The 24,171-nt window shown below is 51.1% G+C and overlaps 1 protein-coding gene across 2 annotated transcripts; it reads left to right on the forward strand.

Annotated features, from left to right (window-relative positions):
• The first annotated feature begins 19 nt into the window (after positions 1–19).
• Positions 20–23,904, forward strand: DCUN1D3 (defective in cullin neddylation 1 domain containing 3). 2 transcript variants are annotated; one of them, XM_064153814.1, is made up of 4 exons: positions 20–136; positions 13,245–13,329; positions 18,711–19,243; positions 22,596–23,904. In XM_064153814.1, the coding sequence occupies exons 3-4, from the start codon at positions 18,813–18,815 to the stop codon at positions 23,077–23,079; spliced, it is 915 nt and encodes a 304-aa protein (XP_064009884.1). In that variant the 5' UTR covers positions 20–136; positions 13,245–13,329; positions 18,711–18,812; the 3' UTR covers positions 23,080–23,904. The 2 variants fall into 2 exon arrangements, with proteins under 2 accessions (XP_064009884.1, XP_064009885.1); XM_064153815.1 differs by lacking the exon at positions 13,245–13,329.
• Positions 23,905–24,171: the final 267 nt, after the last annotated feature.

The following is a 24,171-nucleotide window of genomic DNA, read 5'->3' on the forward strand; positions in this document are numbered from 1 at the left end:
CTGCCCTGCCGCCCTCACCGTGCGTGCGGCCTCAGGCACGCCGCCTGCGTCACTGCGCCGCGCGGGGCGCCGCCAGCTGACTGCTCCCCCCGGAAGTGATGCGGGCGGGGAGGCAGCCTCGCCGGGAGCCGCGGGGGTGAGTGAATTGGACCATGTCTCTTCCCGTCCGCGCCGGGCTGCGGGCGCCGCGGGCGGGCAACCGGCGGCGGGGGCGGGAGCGGCGCGGGGCTCGGCTCGGCTGCGCTCGGCTCGGCTGAACCCGGCCCGGCCCGCAGCCGCGGGCTCGGCCGGCAGCCTCGGAGGTTGCGGGGGCCGTCGCTCTGTCCCTCAGCCCTGGCAGGGCCGGTTGGACGCTAGGAGCCCCGCGCTGCCGCCGTTGCCTCCTCACGGCGGGGCCACCCGGAGCCGCAGCCCACCTGGTCTCTGGGGCTGGCAGCCGTCGAGGGGGCTCACCGGTACCGGCGTGCCTGGCCGGGAGCCGGAGCCTCCCCCGGCGCCGCGGCGCAGGGCGGTCCCGTCCGGGGTGCTTCTGCGGTTGGTGCTCGTTCGGTCTCGCTCCGTGCAGGCCGGCACAGCGGTAGGCGTAGCGCTGAGTGCCGCCGAACCGAGCCTGCCCGTCGCTAACTCGTGTGCCCCGAGTCTCGGTGCTGGCTCCCATCGGGCTGGGTTTTGTCCTCCTGGCTTTTCTCTTTCGGGGTGTGCCGGCTGCAGGATCCTGAAACGCTTCCTGGCAAGCCTGCTCCCGGCGGGCAGCCCCGCGGCCCCCAGCGCTCCGCTGCTTTGTTCAGGCACTCCGTGCCCAGCCGGCACACGTGTGGCGCTGGAGGTGTACGAGCTCTGTGCTTGCGGGAAACGGACAGAGACAAAACGTGGAGCGATTCATTGCCCAGATAGTTCTGGTGATCTGAGCGCATCTCTTCCTTTAGCTCTCGCTGCTGAGCGTCTTTACCCTTCCTTGTGGAAGCTGCGGTCCGTGTTAATCTCTGGGGCTACGGGGGCACCAATTCAGCCACTCACAGACTGTACCTCGCATAATCAGTGTTTCGAGCAGCTGCTGGTTGAAAGAATGTGCCTTTCCTGGTAGTGCTGTGGTCGCTGGACAGAATCACTGATTATCCTTGAGCAGTTAACACTGCTGACAGGCTGTCCCTCAAAACGTTACCGTGGCAACTGGGCAGGGTGAGGCCAGGTGCTGGAACTCAGCCCTCATCCCCTTTTTATTTAAGTGGTAGTGTCTGCTGCATCATTTAGAGGGGGGTGTGTGTAATAGGTTAAGTGTCCTGAGAAAAGGGGCACAAACAAAATCCCCAAACTGCCTTCCCTCGCAGAGAATTCAGACAGGCCTCCCTGGCAGTTGGAGCTGTGCTGTGTGGTCTGTTGTTGTTGACAAAGTTGATTGACACATCTCTTCCACACACGTCCTGACTATCTGTTTAGAGCCTCTTTGTTAATGTATGGCTGTGGTACTGCTGGTGGGAAGAGTGAGTGGCTTGGGTACTGGTGCTTCTTGAGCACATCTGTGTGCTTCCATGGTACCAGACGATCCTCACGCCAGGAAGTGTAGTCCTTTGCTTCTTGTGAGTGAAAGTCAAGGAATCTGGGTTTGTGCTCCTGCCAGCTTTGTAGCTTGTCTTTACAATCTTCCCCACGCAGATGTGTGTCAGTGGTCTGTGGAAAACCTTCACAGCCCTTTCTGGGGAAGGCAGCATGCAGTGTGTGATGCTTTGGGAGTTACCTGCCCCCCCCCCCATGAAATCACCCAGACTAGACTCAGCCAGCTGGAAGTTAAGGAATGAAGCTTTCTAGTCACAGCTCAGCACAAGATGCAAGCAGATAGTTACAACATTTACAGATATAGACAGAAATCCACAAGTTAAAAGTGCTACAGAAACACAGCAGCCCTCCCAGAAACCAGAGTGCTCAGGAGGGGCTCCCAGCCACCCTTCCACCTTCCACCCCTCTACCTTATCCCAGAACCTGCCTTACGAGCGAGGTGAGTTTGGAGGATGGGCAAGGGGGGTTAGAAGCAGAAGGATTAGTTACACAGATCCAAGCAGGAGACTCTGACAGACACACACTCTGTCTTATCTGTGTTTGTGTCCTTGCTCTTACACCTCTCAGCAAGCCTATGAGTGCAGTAGCCATCACCCTTGTTTCCTTTTCACAAGCCTACTATCTAATTTCCCTCATTAAAGTATTCCAGTTTGCCTCGAACCAGCACTCAGTCTAAAGCAAAGATTTCCTGCCCATCAGCAGAAAAAGGGGAGCTTGTGATCTGTGCTGGGTTAGTCCAGATTTACAGAGTACCACTGGCTTTGCGAGCGTGCTGCGAGTGCCAGCTCCTGCAACCGGGTCTACACTGCTGCTTGTTTCCTGACAGGGAGTCCTGGGCAGGTATGAATGAGAATAATCCTTTATAATCTTTTAAAGATGTCACCAAACTGTTAGTGAGGGAGCTTACAGCTTTGATCCTACCTGCCTGCCTGACGGGATGCCTTGGAAATCATTGTCATCTTGAAGCTGACAGCCAGTAGTGCTGCCTGTAATCTGCTGCTGGATCTTCAGGGCTGGGTTAGGTGACTTCTCTGCACAGCTCCTTGCTTCAGTTTGGAGCTGAAAATAGTCAGGGTCGTTGCAAATTCTCAGCATCCAGTTTGTGTCAGTGGTTTGGTCTTGGAAATTCATTCATAAGTGCATCTTGCTGCCTTTTTGTGTGCTCAGTAAAAAGCAAGAGCTCCCCAGAGGAAGCAGAGGAGTGGCTTTGAGAGAAAATGGAAGAGCAGCTCTTTTGGAAGGCTGTTGTTCAGATCAGCTACAGAAGTAGGTACAGAGCAAGAGGGGCTGCCAGATGGCTTGACCAACATCTGAGAGGAAGAGACTTGTTCTGACACATTCGTGTGGGGTGAGGAAGAGGCTTGGTGCTGCTGCTTTCTTTGCTTCAGTTGCAGCAATAGGGGCCAACTGCTGTGTGTTGTGTGTTGGAGCAGGGGACTATAATGTGGCTGGAAAGGAGGTGGAAGAGTTGGGGAGCAGGCATGACTTGGTAAGCTTGCATTTAACGTGTAAAGGTGGTCTAGGTGTAGAGCAACGCCCAGCTGCAAGTCAGCAGGAGCACAGCTTTCCCAGTCCTGCTCAAAGCTATCCCACCCTGTAGCACTCTGTGTTCCTTACTGGTGCTGAGGAAGTGCTGATGAATGCCATGCAGAGCCCCAGAGCGCTGTGCAGTCGGTGGCAGTGGGGCTTGGCAGCTGGTAGGAATCTGCAGAGCGCAGAAATCATTGTACTGTTCATTAAGCACATGGGGCTGTGGTGTGGTTGTCACAGGAGAACTCTGCTCCCAGGCAGGAGAGACTAGACGTGAAGGCACAGGAGGTTAGGAAAGCAGTCCTGCCTTTCATCTTCATTCCTGGACATGAAGAAGGAGCTAGAGGTTGGCAGCCAGGGTTCTTGGAACAATCTGTAAATGCTTTAGGGACTTGTTGGTCATGAATAGAAGAGGCAAACCCCCTTAACAGCCTTAATCGGAGTTCCCAGGCTAGGCTCCTTCTCCCTAGGGGTCTGCATCTTATCTCGCTGGTTTCCTTTCCTCTGTTTGCCTCTGACTAAGAGGCTTTGTCTTCTGGTTACTGGAAGTCTAATAATTCTTTTGTCTCTTCCCCCTTCCTCCTTTTAACCCCCCTAGATTAAATGGCTGCAGTGTTTTGCAGATATTGGTGACATGGATTAATTGTGTGCTTGACTAAGTTGTTCAGCAGTAGTGCCGCAGCAACTGGACTGCAAACAGTGATCATGTCCTGGCGAGGGTTTGCTTCTGCTGAAGTTGCCCCCTGCAAACGTGCCACACGAGGCTGTGCTGGCTTCCTCGGGTCTTCTGTGCAGTGAGTTGTCTCTTGAACCAGCCAGCTCTCTCTGTCCTTCCCCACACCCCCTCTCGCTTCTGGCTCCTTCGAGTCAGGTAATTGCAGCTCCGGGTTGAAGCCTTGGCCGGGAGTGGCTGGAAAAGGCAGGACTCGCAGACGTGCTGCCCCCCTGCTCCCGCGCCTTGGCCTCCCCCTTTGCACCCTTGCACCCGACGGCTTTGTGGAGCTGCTCAGCTAGCAGGGGCCGCTGTCAGTGAGCCGCTCAGAGCCCCGGGGGCAGCGCCGGGTGGCAAACCGGGCAGGGGCTCTGCTTCCCCTCGCACGAATGGCAGTAGTCTTTCTGGTGACACAAGGAGGTTCTCCTTGTCACATGTGGCCGTGGTGTGACACTTGTGTGATGTTTTTGCGTTGTAATCTTGGTATTAAGCAGAACAGAGCAAATGAGGGAAGGCTTCTTGCCTAAAAGATAGTCTAACAATGAACCCATTTAGGCTCCTTGTGTCTCCCTTTTATCTGTATGTCTTTGTTGGGCAGCTCTCCAATCCAATCATCTGCATCTTGAAGGGGACAGAAAATCAGTGCTTTATCTAAAGGTCGTTTAGTTTGCTGCTAGAAGTGGGAGAGTGAGGGAACTTAGCTGTCAGCATTCAAGAACTCTTTCACAGACGTAGGGATACTGTCAAGCAACTAACAGCAGGAGAAGTGGTGAGGCAGGATTCCAGTAAGGAGAGAGAGCTGTTGTCTCAAAGGATAGCTCTAATGCTGGTCTGTCTGTGGCATCTGCTTTGTGAAAGACAAAACTTACTTGGCAAAATGTGAGAATGCTGTTCCTGACCTCCTGTCTCAGTTTGTTATCCCCAGAAAGTCAGGCTGCCAAAGAGAGTGTGACAGATAGAGTTCTTGGTTGTCCCACTTCTGCTCTTCACTGAACAGAAGTGATTTGGCTTGCTTTTTTTTGAAGCAAAAGGATTGTCTGCTCCTGACAAGCACCACTCTTGTTTTTGCATCCACACAGTAGCAGCAAGTAAGAGTTTTTAGTTCTTACTCTGATATTCTTTTTTTGTTCTACAGCCTTTTCTTCTGTAGCTTTGAAGCATCTGATGGAGTCAGCCTTGCCCTTGTAAAGGATGGAGAAAAATCATCTTCATGCCTATGACTATGGGAGGTGTGCATAGCTTAGTAATAGTCACACACGTCCTAGAGCTTGGCTTTGGCCATTTGCTGGCTGTTCAATATTTTCATTGCAGATGAGTCTGTGCAGAATGCCTCAAGTACTGTGGATCAGCACATAAATGGGCAGTCTGGAAATACCAAAGGTCTGCTGTTCTCCAGCTTCAAGCACAGTTACCTGTACTCAGAGTCAGTGACTGTTTCACAAAGCACAGGACAGATACCTGCACACCTTATGTCTCTTGTAAGACCCAAGACATCAAGTGAGATCAAGGATATGTGGCAGCTCATTAGCTAAACCTGTGGACTGGTTGAAGCTGCCACCAGATTTCTCAAGGAGAGCTGAAAATCTTTTCCCTAACTGATGACCTCTGTTCAGATACTCAGAAGAGCTCCTTTGGAGCTACTGATACTGCAGTGTGAAGGGTTAGTGAGAGGGAGGTCAGGACTAGGGTCTCTGCAGGTAACTTGGTGCATTTTCTGCTTTAAAGACTGCAGTCAGTTTAACAATCCAAGCATATGCTCTTAAAACACTTTCAGCTGTCAGTTCTTCCACTTGGAACAGTTCTTTGTCCATACTGGACTCGTGTGTACATGGTGAGCTGGTGAAGTTCCTCTACCACTGCATGAAGCGAGGGATTCTTTTGGCTGGCAGCCTGTAAATTGTGTTACTGAGATGGCCAGTGGGCCTGCTGCAAGCTCCTTATGAGCATCTGCTGCCAGAAGTGATCTTAAGAGGTGGTCTGGCTCTTGTCCCTTCTCTGCCCTGTGCTGCAGCTGTGTGGGTCAGGGCTCTCACAGCTGCTTTGTGCCAGAGATGGGACACTGCTCACCAGAGCTGCTGGAAGGACTTCTTTGTGTGTGTGTTCCTCATTGCTGAGAGCAGTAAGGAGTGTAAAGCTCTTCACTTGTTAGTCGTTCACAGCACAACTTCTGATGGCAGGAATCCCCTTCTCTGCCTGAGCTGCAGTCAGCACGTGGAGGTGCCTTGGCCACTTGAAGGCAGAGTCTGCAGGCTGAACGTGGTGCGAGAGAGTCTGTGCACACTTGGCCCGTCTGAAAGTAAGTGTTTCTTTAACAGTGCAGAGCAGGTGCAGACAGAGGTGGTTTTTCAAAGTCTCTGTGGTTTGGCCACAGGATATTTGCTGTTTTCCTTAGATTAATTCACAGAATTGACTGAGGCAGCATAAAGTAAATGCTTGTAGCACAGCTACTTTCAGGTGCTTGCAGTGGGATCCATCTGTGTCGGATATCTGAGGGTCGTGGCTTCCCTTGGGCCCATAATCTGCAGCTCTGCTGTGAAGATGTGAGCTGGTTGTGTCTGAGCACAGAGTAGCTCTGCCACAGCAAGCTCCTGGCAGACCTGGCAGCTCATGGCTTGGGCAGATTCACTCTGATATGGGTCAAGAACCGGCTGGAGGGTCAGGCCCAGAGAGTGGTGAATGGTGCCACATCCTATTGGTAGCTGTCACTGGTGGTGTGCCCCAGGGATCAGTGGTGGGCACTGTCCTGTTCAGAATCTTTACTTATGATCTGGATCAGGGCATTGAGTCCAGCATCAGTAAGTTTGCAGGTGACACCAAGCTAGGAGCAGCTGTGGAGCTGTTGGAGGGTAGGAGAGCCCTGCAGAGGGAACTGTCCAGGCTGGCTGGGTGGGCAGAGGCCAATGGGATGAGACTGAACAAGGCCAAGTGCAGGGTTCTACACTTTGGTCACAACAACCCCAAGCAGCACTACAGGCTGGGGACAGTGTCTGAGAGCAGCCAGGCAGAGAGGGACCTGGAGGTGCTGGTAGAGAGGAGCTGAAGATGAGGCAGCAGTGCCCAGGTGGGCAGCAGAGCCAGTGGCATCCTGGGCTGGCTCAGGAGCAGTGTGGGCAGCAGGACAAGGGAGGTACTTTTGCCTCTGTACTCAGCACTGCTCAGGCCACAGCTTGAGTGCTGTGTCCAGTTCTGGGCTCCTCCATTGCAGAGAGATGCTGAGGTGCTGGAAGGTGTGGAGAGCAGGGCAGCAAGGCTGGGGAGGGGCCTGGAGCAGAGCCCTGTGAGGAGAGGCTGAGGGAGCTGGGGGTGTGCAGCCTGCAGCAGAGGAGGCTCAGGGCAGAGCTCATTGCTCTCTACAACTACCTGCAGGGAGGCTGTAGCCAGGTGGGGTTGGGCTCTGCTGCCAGGCACCCAGCAACAGAAGAAGGGGACACAGCCTCAAGCTGTGCCAGGGCAGGTCTAGGCTGGGTGTTAGGAGGAAGTTGTTGTCAAAGAGAGTGATTGGCATTGGAATGGGCTGCCCAGGGAGGTGGTGGAGTGGCTGTGGCTGGAGGTGTGGAAGCAAGGGCTGGCTGGGGCACTTAGTGCCATGGTCTGGTTGGTTGGGCAGGGCTGGGTGCTAGGTTGGTCTGGCTGAGCTTGGAGCTCTCTTCCAACCTGGCTGATTCTGTTCTGTTCTTCCCCCGATGTGTGCTGCTGCTTGAATTATTTGTACCACAGAGGTGCTAAAGGTCTGTTATGTGGTGCAAAAGTCACATGCACCCTGGAACAGCACAGAAGGATGATTCTTTTACAGCCCTCTGCACATTAAAGGAAAGGGAAACCTCCCATACAAACCCTTATGATAGGATGATTTGCTTTTTTTGGTCAGTGCTGGTTGTGTGGCCCTTGCCTAGGATGTTGGTGAGAATTGGAGGATTGGTAGGTTTTCAAAGTCTGGAGATGAATTGCTCAGTGAGCAGATGTTTGGATTTGGAGGTGGTGGATTGAAACTCCTCCAGGGTTTGAGCTGTATGCAGTGAAAGAAACGAGCGTGTTTGTGTCTAAGTACGTATGAGGTAGGGAATTGAATGGAATCTGGTTGGGGTTCTGGTTTCAGCTTTGCTGAAGCCTGATGGTGTGATGTTAGGCAGCTGCATTTTTTGGCTGTCTTCATTTCCCCTCTGCCCATTGTCTTGCTCATAGCCTAAATAGATTTCTCAAAGCAAGTACTGCTGCTGCATGAATTAGTTGGTTAATGTATTTACACTGCAGAAGCACCTGAAGGCATCCTCCTCAGGTTATCTGCTGTTGAGCTAACTGGGCTTGGGTTTGCTCTGTGAAAACACAACAGTCCTCACCAATAATTCCACCCACTTGGTGAAGTATGATGAAGCACATAATGGGGAAGCATTTAAACCTCTTTTTAAATGGGGCCAAGTGGAAAAACGGTAAGAAGAAATTGGGAAGTAAGGTATTGTGTGGTTAGAGACAGTTAAAGGAAGGGAGGAATTCAAGTGTGATGGATGTGTCTGCTGAAAAGGCTGCTAACAGAGTATGTCTTCCACGAGACAAAGCAGTGATGTGCCTTTGCTCTCTCTTTGTTTTTGACATCATTAATGGTTTTTAACTTAACCTTGTGTAATTAGCTACCCGCAGAACTACAGATCCCAATTGTCTGCTCCAGTCTCTCCTGTGACTGCTTGTTGGACTTTGAACATGAGATGTGATGTTGTGCCCTGTATCTTGTAGGGTCCTCTTCCAGACAGCAGGAAGCAGGTTTCTTCTGCTCAGGCTTGCATGAGCAAGCCTTGATGTCCCAACCCTGGGCTTGAAGTGCCAGCACAGCATGGGGGGTGCAGGCATTGGGAGATTTCTGCCTGCTTCTTGGTAACTGTGGGGTTGCTCTGGGAGCAGGTTTGATGACAGCTCTGGTTCTCCACACTGAGAGCTGGCCCAGCATTGTGGACTGCAGACATGGTGAAGCACTTTCTCAGTCTGTTGGTACCTGGATTTTTAGATGTACTTGAAGCTGCCCCTCTCTTTTCTCCTAGACCAGTGAAGCCTCTCCAGTAGAGTCTTTGTTGGGCTTGGACCATGTCTTGCTTGAGCAAGTATCCATGCTTCCAGTGTGTCTGTTGTGTCTTTACGTGTATGTGCATTTGTGTACAGTTACCTACAACTTAGAAAGCTGCCCTTCTCCTTTCTCCTAGACCAGTGAAGTCTTGGAGTCCATGTCTTGTTTGAGCAAGAATTCATGTTTCCACTGTGTCTGTTATGTATCTACAATTGGATACAGTTGTTTTCTATTTAGAAATAATACAGCAATTGAATCCTCCCCCCCTGGACAAAGAAAAGCCTAGAAGGGGCCAACACCACCACCTTCTCTTCCCCTAGAAAGAAAACCAGCAAGATCTCTGGTGGTTAGTATTCACCCATGCACAGAGAAGCAGTGGAGGAGGTGGAAGGCAGAAAGCAACAAAGAGTGAGAAATTGGGGGTCTCTAAATTGGCTTGGTTTTCCCACTGCCTGCCAGTTAGCCTTCTGCCAAGTGGCAGCCAAAACTCTGCAGGGTCCCCTGTGGTGTTTCTGTATAAGCAGCTTGTAGTCTGGTACAGGTGTGCTGTGTAGGGGCAGACCTTACCAGTCGGATCAGTTTGCTTCCAAAGCTGGAAGCCAGGTGAATCAGAACGAGTTTGTTACCCTGGCTTGCAACAGATTGATCAGGCTCCCATCTGTTTGCCCCCAGAATCAGAACCTGGCTGTAGTTCATTGAAAGCTGCTTGCACCAGGGGAAGCCTGACAAAGTAATAATTAATGTTAACTAATTGCAGCAGGACTTTCCTGCTTTTAGACTTCCTATTAAGTAACTTTGCATGAATGTTTGTGCAGCAGATGTGAGTGACAGACTGGTGCTAGCACAGCACTTGCTTGGGGATGTGGTGAGGTGTCCTGTGGGCTCATGAAAGGCCATAATGTGCCCATTGTGCTGAAGACAGAGTGCCTTTGCTGAGAAAGATCATGGCATGTTAGCCCTTGAAATAAACACTTTCCATAACGTGGTGGCTTTGCCGACCGAAGCTCTGTTTGTGCTTTCATGCTTACACCCAACTGCTTGGTGCTGTGGCATGAAACTTAGCTGCAGAGTGAAATACTCCACGTGCAGAGCTGATGCTCTCCGTTTCTGACTGCTGAGGAGGGAAATGGTAACACTAATTCTTCACTGATTCCCCACAGAGAAGCAAAGAAAGTTGCCTTTAGTGAGAAGACTCCTACCCCTGGAAGCACTGCTGGGGACAAGAGTTGAGGGCAGCAGCTGCTTTGGCTCTGCAGTGTGATCTGCTGTGCAGCAGTGCTCTGGAGACCCAAGGTCCCAGGGGAGGGAGGCACAGGTGCAGAAAGAGGCAGGTGAACAAAACAAAGGGATAATAATCCCGAGGGTGCATGCAGTTTACTTTTCCCCCTCAGTGGAGAGCTGAGCAGGATTGCTAAGGAAGCATGCAGGGTGTTCTGTGGGTTACTGCAGCACCACATCCCTCCTGTGCTAGCAAGGGGATGTGTTTGGTGACTGTGGCATGCACCTGCACCTTGCAGCCCCGACCCCAGGACTGAATTAAAACCTGTGCCACAAAAGTATTGATGCTGCTTTCTACTCCCTTCACAGTCACCTTGTGGGATTTAGGATGGAGGCAGCCACAACGCGTGGCTGTGCTATCATTGCCTTTAAATACAGGCTGGAAGAGCTTGGGTTCATAACTGCTAACTCCTAACCTTTTATTTCACATCCCATAATTGTGTTGTCACAGAAGCTTTCACTTCCTGCTACATCAAAATCTTAAAAAAAAAAAGGTGAAAAGGGCAAGTTGGTAGAACAAATGCAGTGAGACTGGGGAAGAATTGTAGCTGGCAGTTAGAACAGAGAGTAGAACTCCTGGCTCCAGGCAGTGTGTGTGTAAAGAGCAGCCGGTGTGGAAACTACTTCAAACGACCTGAGGAAGTTTGGCTTTTGCCGGGGAGGGCTGAGCTCCATCAGCTGCTTTTGAACTTGAGTTAAGTGCTTGCTTCCAGTAGTGCTGTGGGCAGCTGGAAACGTAGCTTTGGCAGGTCAGAGATTTCCAAAGAAATACAAATCCAATTGCAAAGGAGTTAGTTTGTTGCATGAAGTTGCCATGACAATGGTTCTTAAAACGTGAAGTATATGATGTTACCTCTGCTCTGTTTAGGCAGGCTCCTGGGGGAATGAGGCTGCACAGTGCCCCTGTCCCTCCCGTCTCTTCTTTCCTCCCTCCCTCCCTCGATGATATATGAAAGGAGCTATTTACTTGCAGGGGGCCATAAGAAATGAACATAAATACCAGATGTTACATTTTCTTAGGTTCTTGAAATCCACGGGGTGCTGTGGGCAAATAGAACGAAACCCAAGTGAGTGCTGCCCTGGGAGAGACACTGGGCACCTCTGTTGGAATCACAGAACCAGTCAGGGTTGGAAGGGGCCACAAGGAGCAGCCAGTTCCAACACCCCTGCCATGCCCAGGGGCACCCTACCCTAGAGCAGGCTGCCCACAGCCTCAGCCAGCCTGGACTGAAACACCTCCAGCCATGAGGCCTCAACCACCTCCCTGGGCAACCCATCCCAGCCTCTCACCACTCTCATGCTCAACAACTTCCTCCTCACCTCCACTCTGACTCTCCCCACCTCCAGCTTTGCTCCATTCCCCCCAGTCCTGTCACTCCCTGAGAGCCTAAAAGTCCCTCCCCAGCTTTTTTGTAGCCTGCTTCAGATACTGGATGGCCACAAGAAGGTCACCTGGGAGCCTTCTCTTCTCCAGATTGTACATTTACAACTCTTTCAGTCTGTGCTCACAGCAGAGCTGCTGCAGCCCTCTGAGCATCCTCGTGGTCTTTCTCTGGACACTCTCCAGCATCTCCACATCCCTCTTGTCCCAGGGGCTCCAGAGCTGGATGCAGTACTCCAGGTGGGGTCTCAGCAGAGTGAAGCAGAGGGGGAGAATCACCTCCCTGGCCCTGCTGGCCACACTTCTGCTGCTGCAGCCCAGGCTCTGGTTGTGTTTCTGGGCTGCAAGTGCACACTGCTGGCTCCTGTTGAGCTTCTGGTCCCGCAGCACCCCCAAGTCCCTCTGCTCAGGGCTGCTCTCCAGCCACTCACTGCTGTTCCCGTGCACAGTTATGGTGGCTGTGCCAGTTTAGGCTAAAAAGCAGTAAGGCTATGGGAGCAGGAGGCAAAAGGCTTGTTTGTGTGGGAGATGAGGTTTGGAAGTGGGGGATATAGATCCAGAATGACAGAGGCTTTTTGGGCTGCCCACTGCAGAAGGAGATGCCTGAGTGTGGTCCAGCAGAGATGTGCTTTGCCCTGTGTGCGGTACAGGTGGAAGTAGCACTCCACAGTGCCTAGGGGCTTTGAAGCGTTTTGGATGCCTGCTTCTCTGGGCTTTTAAAAGCTTTTTAAAGTCTGAACTAGATTTTATTTGCTTGTTAAATCTGTTGCAGTCCCTGTGTAGTACTCGGGTTCGGGGGAGACTCAGTTTCTGTAGACTGGCAGGTGTGATGAGAAGGTGTTTCATGGCTCCCTTTCCACGTCTGTTCCTCGCTTTCTGCTGCAGACAGCGCTGAACAAGCTGATGTTCCCACTTCTTTCCTAAGAAGTAGGTCTCGTGTGGAAAGTAAGTATGCAGAAAGGCAGCTTTTGATCACCTGTCAGCTCCCTAGGTGTGCTGGGAGCTGTTCGAACAAGACATTGCAGTGTTTCTGTTAGCAGGGTAGAGCAGAGAAGCTCTGCCAAAGCTTGCTTGTTTGTTTTGTTGTGGTGCTTTGTTTTCCTTCCTAGATCAGATACAAACAGAAGTGTTGACTAGGGACTGTGGTTGCAGCTCTTGCTACACGAACCAGACATACCTTTGCCTGTCATCTTCTCTTCACAGCTTGGTAGTTACATAGCAGAGCTAGGAATGTAAGAGAAGCGAAGCCGAGCCAGCCCAGCTGAGCATGGGAAAACAAACATGGGGATGAATGTGCTAGGGAATGAAAGAGAATTACTTTCTAGACCCAAAGCGTGCTTTGCTAGGTAGCAGCTGTCTGGCACTCGCAGATTAAACAGCCACTTAGCTAACAGGCATTGACAGTGACAGCTATGTCCTCTGTTTTGCTTTGAGCGCAGGATGGGAGGAATTAACTCTTCCCTGCTGACAGCCCCACGAGTGTCCGGAAGTCTGTGTTTGCTCCTGGCAAACATTTGAACTTGTCTGCTGCCTTCAGTGCCAGAGCTGTGCTTTGTGTGCCAGCGCAGAGTTAATGGTGTCAGTGCTACCTTACACTGTGTAGTGTTACAGAGTGGCTCCGTTGGCTCCCAAGGGTTCTGTGAAATGCATTGTGGCTTCTGTGGGACTTGCTGCGTTCTGTACTCTTCACAGCCCCTTGTAAATGGCAAGGTTTGTGTGATCTTTTTGTCTTGCAGTATTCCATGTGGAACCAAGGGAGCCTGGAAACTGTGGGAGCCTGAAGGAGGCTGTGGAGCTAGTGGAATGATTCCCTGAAACTATGTAAGTATTAGATGTTTTGCTTGCTTGCCCAGTGTCAACTGTTAGAGCAGCAATTGCTTCTGGTTCAGCAGCTACAGTGATCCTCTCCTGCCTCCCCAGTGAAAAGCTGTGTGTATCTGTTCAGAGCCAGAAAAAGGAGGGACACCCATGGTGCTGTTCCCTGCTCTCAGCTGTTTTACAAGTCACGAACCTCTGTCCACTGAAAGGCAGATAATGCATAGTGGAATTCTGTAAAGTCTTCACAGCTGATGCTCAAGTGTTGGTGAAAAGCTGAGGTTTAGTTGAGCTCCAGCAATGTTACCTTTGCCTTAGCTTGTGAACTGCTGCTTGAGAAGGGATTTAATGGTTGGCTGAACTGAGTCTCCTTTTGTTTATGAGATTTCCTAACTTTGCTCTTCAATATATGGAGAGTTTCCCCCTCCTCTCTCTTGATGCTTTCTGTGTATTGAAGCTCACTATGAATACCTTCTGATGCAACGCTTCATTAAAGGGCACAATGCTTGGTGGTGGTGTTGTTCTTCGGATGTATCCCATCATTTCTGTTGCTACAATAACATTGGTCATTAAGGAAAAACACAGGGTTACTTAAATATCTCCTTTGCATCTTCTCTCCTCCTGCCAGCTCTCCCCCACTTCAGCCTGTATGACAGAACTACTGAGTCACTTGCTTGTTTTGCTCCGTTCAGATCTTGGGTTTCATCTCGCTGGCGGATGGAGGGAAACTGCTTTCCTGACGGTGCTTTAGAAAGGCACCAACCACCTCCTAACCAGAACAAAAAGCCCCCCCCAGCAACCCAAGCATTAGCAAGGGTTTTCCAATCTCCTCCAGGTTTTCCATTCAGTGTATTGGGCAATAGGGCTCCCCACAGCCTTTGTTCTTGGAGGGTGGTTTTGCTTTACCTGGCTGTATTTGCTGGCTCTACTCTTCCTGTGTTTCCATCTGCTTGCTCCTCTCTAGAAAGGAGCAAAGAACATCATTGTTGGTCTCTGCTTCGCAGTTCCTGTTGTGTGGAAGACAGCCTCATGGGCATCTTGGTGATTCATGTTTACTGTAGGTTATTGCTCAATTCTTGTCTGAGTAATGCAGCGTCTTTGGGAGCACTGCATCCTGTGGAGCCAAGTGCATCCCAACCTTAGCCCTGAATTTTGATCTCTTTCAGTAGAAGGGCAAAGCTAGTGGTCAGTGCTGCCTTTTATGTCTCAATGTGGTGTTACAAGCCTGCTGCAGCAATTTGCCTCTTTGGAGCTGGTCCTTCTGGGAACTGGTGCTTTGCCATCAATCCAGTGGAACCTTTGTGTACACGACAACTTTATCCTTGCAGCTCCCCAGCCAGCTGGGAGAAGTAGCCCTGCGTGTCCTTGCGCTCACTTAGCTGTAATGGGCATGACCTAGACGTGACATTTGCTTTGCTCTGCAGCTCAATGAGTAGCTCTGTTCGCTTTCCTGAGAGTGCTTTTTCATACTCCTTGAACACTGAGTTCACTGCAGCTCCTGATGCGGCAATTGGATCCTCTCTCAGCCTTCCTTAACAAAAGGGCCAATTTCTCCCACTTGTTTCTATCTCCTTCCGAGGCTCTTGTTCCTTTCATGCCTTGAAACCTGAGTCATGTAGGAAGCGGAGGTGACTAGTGAGTGAAGTGGATGCAGCTCAGGAGGACTTAGATAGAAGGGTAACTGATGGGAGTGCCCAAAGACTTCTCTCTTGCCGAACCAGATACATGTGCAAGATGCCAGAGGGTGCAGGCTGACTTTGGGGTGGGTTTTTTAAAGCCGTTTTTGCTATTTTGGGGGTGGAATGCTTCAAAGTGTCTGGCGCTTGGCATCAAGTTTCATGTGGTAGAGAAGCGAGGAGCTGCAGCAGCTCCACTTCGGTATCTTCTAGTGTTTGTCGCTAACGAGTGGGGCTATGCTGGGAGCTCAGAGGAAGATCTCTGCTGCAGGGAAGAGCAGTGCTAGCAGAGCGCAGGCAGTGGCCGCTCAGGAGCGGCAGCGAGCTGCCTGCCGGGCACGCAGGTTGGAGCGCCGCAAGTGTGTGTGCGAGAGGGGAGCGCTGCGGGGACCGAGGCTAAGCTGCGCTCTGTGGCTGATGTTGCTGTGCCGGCAGGGGCTTTCCGAAACAGCTGCTGGGACACTTCTCACGCAGGTGTTCCACACTCCTTGCTGCCTGCTAGTGCTGGCTTTTCATGCTGCTGAGCGCTGCTTCGTCACACTGACGATGGTGCTTTGTAGTCTCGGATGTTAGGTAGTTGCCATCGCTGCTCAGAAGGCAGGGCAGCAGAATCACTGCTGTTAGGAGGAGTTATGGGCAGAGAATGGAAGTTACTCTTTCAGACTGTCTGCTTTTAAACTTTGCATTGGGATCCCTGAAGCCAGTTGGATTCATCTCTGTCCATTATGCTGCTTGTGATTTGGCTGCTACCAGCTCCTTTAGAGGAAAGGACCACTCACTAGTAGGCAGCTATTCCTGAGCTGCCCATAGGGAAGAGCTGTTCCAGACTCCCAGCAGCTAACTGCTGTCATGTGTTGGAGCAGAAAGTGTTATAAACTGGCAAAATGCTCCTTTAATACTGATTTCTACTTAGGATTTCTTTGTGTTCCTTTGCTTGTGTGCTTCTCTCTAAAGGAAGGTTTAGTCCAAGTAGTGCTAGCTGCCTTTGCTCTTCCAGCAGTCTCTCAAGGATTGGTATAGGCTGAGAGTTTGATTTCTGATGGATTTAAAGGAAGGAGTTTAAAAAAAAAAGGCAAAAGAAGTCTGGTAGCTGGAAGTTCATCACTGGGGGGAGAAGAGGAGGCTCAGGGCAGACCTCGTTGCTGTCTACAACTACCTGAAGGGAGGCTGTTGCCAGGTGGGGTTGGGCTCTGCTGCCAGGCAGCCAGCAACAGAAGAAGGGGACAGAGTCTCAAGCTGTGCCAGGGGAGGTCTAGGCTGGATGCTAGGAGGAAGTTCCTGGCAGAGAGAGTGATTGGCATTGGAATGGGCTGCCCAGGGAGGTGGTGGAGTGGCCGTGTCTGGAGGTGTTGAAGCCAAGCCTGGCTGGGGCACTTAGTGCCATGGTCTGGTTGGCTGGATGATAGGTTGGGCTGGATAAGCTTGGAGGTCTCTTCCAACCTGGTCGATTCTATGATCACAAAGCAGTAGTTTACACTGACTAATAATGTCCTGTTTGTTTTGGTATAATGAAGAAAATGAGTGGTGTAGACAGGAGAGATGATGTTGCTCAGATGCACAACAACACAGGAGCCAGTGGCAGGCTGTACTCCAGCTTCCCAAAGCTGGGAGCACTGAGGACCAATGGAATTGTCTTTTGGGTCATTCTGTGGAATTGCTTTTTTCTAATGAGTCGTTTAAACTACAAATGCATAAGAAACTGTTCTTGACTACATTAAGCTGAACTTGATTTGCCTATAAAAAGGATGCTGTAAAGTTCTTCTTTAAAGCTGTTTGATGTCCCAGATGTGTTTTCCTTCTGCTTAAAAAGAGCATTTTGCTGGTTTTGTTTGTGGATTATAGGCTTAAGGAGAGGGATTGAGGAGGGGAAGGGAAGCCAGGTAGCTGAGACCAGCATCTTGCCTGCTGTAGCCTACTGGCAAAAAGATTGATTGATTGTTTTTGGTGTTTCCTCATGAAAGCACACATGTACAGCTTTGCCAACACAGGTTTAATGGCTGAGCAAAGATTGGTGTTTGTAGCCCTAGTACCTGGAGGATTCATCTGCACTTGCTGCTGCTGGCTTACAGCTTCAAACAGAGGTTTGGTCTCAGAAGAACTTTACCCAAGGAAAAAGACAGAGGAAAAACTGATGTGACATCTATTTTGTGTTTTCATTTTAATCTCTTTTCTTTCTTGCTCCAATTCTGTAACCTGGAAGCAGTAAACAAAGGCAAGGCAAACCCAGTTTTTGTGCTTGAGTCTTTTTGCATAACTGACAGCAGAGATGAAATGCAAATAAGGTAGGTAAAGGAGGGCTATGATAAGCAATTGCTTTCTTGGAGCTGATGTTTCTGGGAAATGGGCTCAGTGTGGCTGCATGCTGATAGGGTACAGTGTCAGTGTCAGTTTGCTTTTCATAGGCAAAGCTGAAAAAACCTGTCCTGTGGGTAAAATAACCTTTTCCAAACATGCAGGGCTTTAACACTGTGATTTCTAAAACCAGGGGAGGGTGATCTCAGCTTGGCATTTAATTCTGATGTTTAAAAAGCCCCAAACAACCAAAAACCTGACTGGAATTACCACTTCTTATCTGCATGTGTGTGTCTCCCTGGAAAAAAGGTCCATTAAAAGGGCCCCTCCCTCTGTCTCCTTACCTGAAGGGAGGAGCCCACTGGGAAGCAGTGAATAATTCCTGAGCACTGGCTCAGGTGAAAGCTGCCTGGCTCTTTCCTTCTGCAAGCACTCTGTCTGTGTTCTAAGAACAAAATTTAGATTCCAAGTCTTGTTTAAAAAAGCAAAATGAAACACCACAGCTTCCTCCTGCTTCCTCTCCCCACTCCATCAAGAAACCCCAAATCGACTCCAAAACTCAACCTTCCTCTCCCCAGTTGCTGAAGGTCACCGTCCCTGGAGGTGACCAAAAGAAGACTGGACTCTGCCTTTCACAGGCTGGATTTTGAGCCCATCACTCTTAGCAGTCCTAGCATTCGTTCTACAGAGCAAGAGAAAGATCCATTGCTATTTTAGAATAGCAGCAGGACAAGGGGACACAGCCTCAGGCTGTGCCAGGGCAGGTCTAGGTTGGTTGCCAGAGAGAGTGATTGGCATTGGAATGGGCTGCCCAGGGAGGTGGTGGAGTCAACGTGGCTGGAGGTGTTGAAGCCAAGCCTGGCTGTGGCACTTAGTGCCATGGTCTGGTTGCTTGGCCAGGGCTGGGTGCTAGGTTGGGCAGGGTGAGCTTGGAGCTCTCTTCCAACCTGGCTGATTCTATGAAATCTAATGCTCAAGTCTCTGCCAGGTTGTCCCATCAGTGTCCCTGTCCCCTCCACTGCTTTGAGTGTTTTATACTCCACACATAAAGTGTGGCTATACTTAAAAGAACCAAAACATTTCCTTTCAACCATTTCTGGGCTAGAGCAGTCAGTCCTGATGAGGCCTGTGGATGAATCAACCTCTTTGTAACCTGTGTTGCAGTAAGAATTTGAGGTATTTCCTTTATTGGGAGCCGTTGGTGTAGTGCAGCCTCTGAGTGAGCCGCACTGATTTCTAGGTCGAACAGCTTGAGATTGCCTGAGATGTATGGCACTTGCCAAGCTCCTCTGCACTGCCCCTTTTCAGGAGGCAAGGCTCGGGTGTCCTGAAGCCGGTCTCTGGCTGCTGAGTGTTATCTCACCTTCAACACTGACAGTATTCCAGGGAAGCAGCAGTGTGACTCAGGCTGTTTTACAGGTCAGTCGGCTGCCGCTGGTGGCATGGTGAGATGTGTTGAAGAGCAGCGGCGAGGGCGTCTGACGGCAGGAGGACCATTCTAGGAGCTGGGCTCGCAACATCATGGGCCAGTGTGTCACCAAGTGCAAGAATCCTTCTTCTACCCTGGGCAGCAAGAACGGGGAACGGGAATCCGGAGGCAAATCGCACAGCAAGAGGAGCGCAGTGCACAAGGACGACCACGCCGCGGGCTGCGGGAAGTCCCCGGGTGACATCCTGGTGAACGGGACGAAGAAGGCGGAGGCTGCCGCAGAGCCCTGCCAGCCGCCCCTCTTTCCCGGGGACACACAGCCAGACTCTGCCGCCAGCGCCGAGGACGCCTCCCTGCAGAGGGTCGGGGAGCTGTTCCGGCGGTACAAGGACGAGCGGGAGGATGCCATACTGGAGGAAGGGATGGAGCGGTTTTGCAATGACCTCTGTGTGGATCCCACTGAATTCAAAGTGCTAGTTTTGGCTTGGAAATTCCAGGCTGCCACCATGTGCAAATTTACAAGGTTAGTTCTTGTAGAACTTGTCATTATTTCCATATGTTAAAGTCTATCCTGCCAGCTGTGTGCTGGAGAGACAGCCTCATTGGCTTCACCTACCTGCTTCTTCTAACACTTGCATTTTGATCACAGTAATCCCCACCACCACAGAAGGTAAGCTTTCTGTTGTCCTCCCTTTTTCCCTTCCCCTCACAGTGTGTTTCAGAACCAGAAACACTGTTCTGGGTGTTATGCTGTTCATGTTGAGCAGTGCAGTCAGATGCTGTAGACATTCATTGAGTCTCAGTTTGCCAAAATGCTCCCTCCCTGGAGGTGTTCAAGGCCATCAAGAGCAGCGTGGCCAGCAGGGCAAGGGAGGGGATAGGTTGGACTGGATGATCTTGGAGGTCTCTTCCAACCTGGTTGATTCTATGATTCTGTGCCCCTTTGCTCTGCTCTCCTGAGACCACACCTGGAGTCCTGTGTGCAGTTCTGGAGCCCCCAGAACAAGAAGGACTTGGAACTGTTAGAGCCAGTCCAGAGGAGGGCCATAAAGATGCTGAGAGGGCTGCAGCAGCTCTGCTCTGAGGACAGGCTGAGAGAGTTGGGGCTCTGCAGCCTGCAGAAGAGAAGGCTTGGAGGAGACCTTGGAGTAGCCTACCAGTATCTGAAGGGGACCTACAGGAAGGCTGGGGAGGGACTATTGACAAGGTCTGGTAATGGCAGGATGAGGAGGAATGGGTTTGAACTGGCAGAGGGGAGACTCAGACTGGATGTTAGGGAAGGGTTCTTTGCAGTGAGGGTGGTGAGACACTGGCACAGGTTGCCCAGGGAGATTGTGGAGCACAGAATCACCCAATGTGATCTTTGATCAACTCCCTGGAGGTGTTCAAGGCCAGGCTGGATGAGTCTTTGAGTGACCTGTTCTAGTGGGAGGTGTCCCTGCCTCTGGCAGGACATGAGAACTGGATGATCCTTGAGGTCCCTTCCAACCTAAACCATTCTCTGATTCTAAAAGCAGTTTTAGTCTATCTGGCATTAGCTCAGCATTAGGATTGGACCCTGAAAGCAATGTCTGCTTTGGATGACTGTAAGATTGCTTGGTAATTGCTGCCAGCTCTGTGGAAGAATGACAGGCTGCTTCCTAAGTGTAGCACCAGTGGGGCAGGAGCAATTCTTAATGGCTTCTTCCAAGAGTAATCCTGTTAAAGCACAGAGAGGGAAGGACATGCAGGGGTTTGGACGCTGGTAGCTGTTTCATACTGTCTGACAAATGACTGATGTAAAAAAGTGCTGTCTGCTCCTGGACGAGGGGAACAGTCAGCGAGCGTAGGGCATGGGGGTGATGTTTCAGGAAATGACAGAACAGCTGAAACTTACCAGGAAAGAAACACAAACAAACAACAAAACCCCCCACAAAAACCCGAACCAAACTCAAAACCACAGCAGCTCCCCAGGTCATAGAATCAGTCAGGGTGGGAAGGGACCACAAGGAGCAGCCAGTTCCCACCCCCCTGCCATGCCCAGGGACACCCTACCCTAGAGCAGGCTGCCCACAGCCTCAGCCAGCCTGGCCTGAAACACCTCCTGGGATGGGCCCTCCAACCACCTCCCTGGGCAACCCATTCCAGCCTCTCACCACTCTCATGCTGATCAGTTTCCTCCTCACCTCCACTCTGACTCTCCCCACCTCCAGCTTTGCTCCATTCCCCCCACTCCTGTCACTCCCTGAGAGCCTAAAAAGTCCCTCCCCAGCTTTTTTGTAGCCTGCTTCAGATCCTGGAAGGCCACAAGAAGGTCACCTGGGAGCCTCCTCTGCTCCAGCCTGCACAGCCCCAACTCCTTCAGTCTGGGCTCACAGCAGAGCTGCTGCAGCCTCTCAGCATCCTCCTGGCCCTGCTCTGGACACACTCCAGCATCTCCACATCCCTCTTGTCCCAGGGGCTCCAGAGCTGGATGCAGGACTCCAGGTGGGGTCTCAGCAGAGCACAGTAGAGGGGGAGAATCCCCTCCCTGGCCCTGCTGGCCACACTTCTCCTGCTGCAGCCCAGGCTCTGCTTGGCTTTCTGGGCTGCAAGTGCACACTGCTGGCTCCTGGTGAGCTTCTCCTCCAGCAGCACCCCCAAGTCCCTCTGCTCAGGGCTGCTCTCCAGCCACTCACTGCCCAGCCTGCATTTGTGCTTGGCATTGCCTCCACCCAGATCTTGGTTAAGAGTAAGCAGAGACTTCTTCCAGAGACTTGCTGAGAGAGTGAGCCTGTAAGGTCTGGTGTGCCCGGGTTGAGTGCTGCTGCCTGCTGCCTGCTTTTTTGACTCAGCTTAACTTTGTGAAATTGCTTTTGTGTTCTGAGCCTTGAACCAAGCCTCTGCTGTGCACTGAACACAGAGCTTTGCCAGTGCCTTCAGATGTGTCACACGGATGAGTTGCTCTGGAATGCAAATGTGGATTCTCTAGGGGCTGACAGGTACTTGCAGGCATTTGCTAGCAGGGGAGAGGAGCTGCAGGCAGTCTGTCATTCTGCACAGCCACCATGGGCTTTAATAAAGCTGCGCTTGTTTGCCTGGAGATGACAAACCTGGTGGTGAGAGGCTACTTTTAAGGACACACTTTATGGTACAGGTGCTGATCAGCCTCTTCCACCAAAGCAGGCAATGTGGTCTTCTGTTCTCCTGAGCACTGCCCTGTCTCCTGCTTCCCTCCAGCCTGACTCCTGCCAGTCTGCAGGCTGCGGTTAGTGCTGGCTGTGCTGATGCTTGCTGACGAGCGTTAGGGAAACCAGAGCTACCCACCTACCTGCTTGGTTGTGTTATTAAGTCAGTCAGACAAGGACTGGCACCTTGAGCAGTGTTCAGAGCTTGCCTGTGTTGTGTGGTGCCCTTCTCTCTTCAGCTCTCTGGGCAGGTGCCTTGTGACCACTGCTGTTGGCACCTTTCTATTCCACAGGCTGGAAGAGCAACCAAAAACCACAGGAAGCCACCGGTGAACTGCTCTGCCCCTTGAGAACAGCTCAGCCAGAGCAGTGGCTCAGCCCTTTCCGTGTGGGCAGTACTGAGTCAAGTTGGTGTAAATGTGGCACCTCTTTGGTGGTAAATCTGCTCCCTTTTTGCTGTGAAGGCCCTGGACATGGTAGTATCAAGCAGTCAGGCAGACAGCAGAACCTTCCAATCACTGACAGTGCTCCAGGAGGTCCGAGGAGAGGCTGCTTGGCTGCCCAGGCCACGCTCTGCTCCTTGCCAATAGCTCTGTAGCTCCTGTGGCCGAAAGGGTTGTGTCAGCTGGGTGGAGAGTGCCCCTGGCAGGTAACCTCCTCTGCCGGAGCGGCGCTGGGAGGGTGCTGGGGGGCAGCACTGGCACTGACTTCTCTTCCCTTGCTCGACAGGAAGGAGTTTTTCGAGGGCTGCAGAGCAATAAAGGCAGACAGCATCGACGGCATCTGTGCGAGGTTCCCCAGCCTGCTCAAGGAGGCCAAGCAGGAGGATAAGTTCAAGGATCTCTATCGCTTCACCTTCCAGTTCGGCCTGGACTCTGAAGAGGGGCAGAGGTCACTGCACCGGGAAATAGCCATCGCCCTGTGGAAATTAGTCTTCACCCAAAACAAGCCTCCCATTTTGGACCAGTGGCTGCACTTCCTAGTCGAGAACCCCTCAGGAATCAAGGGAATCTCCCGGGACACGTGGAACATGTTTCTAAATTTTACTCAGGTGATTGGACCAGACCTTAGCAACTACAGCGAGGACGAGGCTTGGCCGAGCCTCTTCGACACCTTCGTGGAGTGGGAAATGGAGCGCAGGAGAAGGGAGGAGGAAGCCAAACGCGTTAGGGCTGCGGACACGGAGGGCCTGCGCCTGCAGGACCAGACTTAGCGGCCTGCCAGCAGCAGTGGCGGCAGCCAGCTGCTGCCCTTGGTGAAGTGTAACCTCTGGATGCTTCTGGAGGCGGCCGAGGCTCCAGGTTTTTCTACTTTACACCTATCTCTGCCTTGTCTTTCGAAAGGGCTCTAAAATGCTGTATCATGTTTTAGGCACTTTCTTCCGTTGGGTTATTCCTTCTTCCTCTCGCCTGGAAACGTTTTGCCCCTGGCTACAAGGTCAGCGTTTTGGGGTTAGATTTATTTGGTTTTTGGTTTTGTTTCTCTCTTTTTTTTTTTCCCCCCCAAGACTTCAGATCAGCCCAAGTCTGATCTTTCTTGCACATCGTGGGTCTGTTTAGTTAGGTTAAGTTAACATTGCTAAGTGATGCAGTGCCAGATGAAGGGTTGTGTTTTGGGTCTGTCATACTCCACCTGTCAGGGCAGGTCTGTACTGTGTGTAGTGCTGTTTACATGGTTGAAGTTTTAGGCTGTAATGATTTTTAAGGGTGGGTTTGTTTTTATACCAAGAAGAACAGCAGTGTTAACTGGTAACTAGACATGCATTAATCCCCTGCTAATAAGACTCTAAAAGAAAGAAAACCCAACCAAATCCCCCCCCCCCAAGACAAGCAACAGCGTTTTGTAACATGGTGAATTCCCATTTTAAGCTCTTAGTGAAGGAGTCCAGATCATTCCTTAGGATTTTTTTTCCTTTCTCTTTTTTTTTTCCAGGAGTGTTCTCTGAAATTACTGTACCTGTCAGTCAACTGAGTGGTGGATAATGATCTGTACCCGAATCTCTTTACACATCACCTAATAAAAGAGCAGTACTACCTCAGTTTTACTGAAAGTGGACTTCTTGATGGACTTCCATATATTTTTTTTTTCCTCTGGAAGTTGCTATTTTATTTTTTTCTCTCTCTCTTTTTTTTTTTTTTTCCCTGGTGGTTCCATGAGGATATTTTTTACTTGACTTTAAAAAGAACCAAAGGTTCTGCTTCTTAAGTTTTGCTCAGCGTTGAGCAGAAGCAACACCCAAACCCTAAGTCTCCAAGGAAAACTGTGGTATAATTCTGCTTTGCTTTGTTTGCTTTATACCTGGAGT

This window comes from Pogoniulus pusillus, chromosome 13, assembly GCF_015220805.1.
Source record: "Pogoniulus pusillus isolate bPogPus1 chromosome 13, bPogPus1.pri, whole genome shotgun sequence".
In the NCBI taxonomy this organism is placed as follows: Eukaryota; Metazoa; Chordata; class Aves; order Piciformes; family Lybiidae; genus Pogoniulus; species Pogoniulus pusillus.

Coding starts and splice junctions, on each gene's coding strand:
- DCUN1D3 (XM_064153814.1), top strand. CDS start 18,813: ATGGGCCAGTGTGTCACCAAGTGCAAGAATCCTTCTTCTACCCTGGGC. Junction 19,244..22,595: donor ACCATGTGCAAATTTACAAG/GTTAGTTCTTGT, acceptor CTTGCTCGACAG/GAAGGAGTTTTTCGAGGGCT.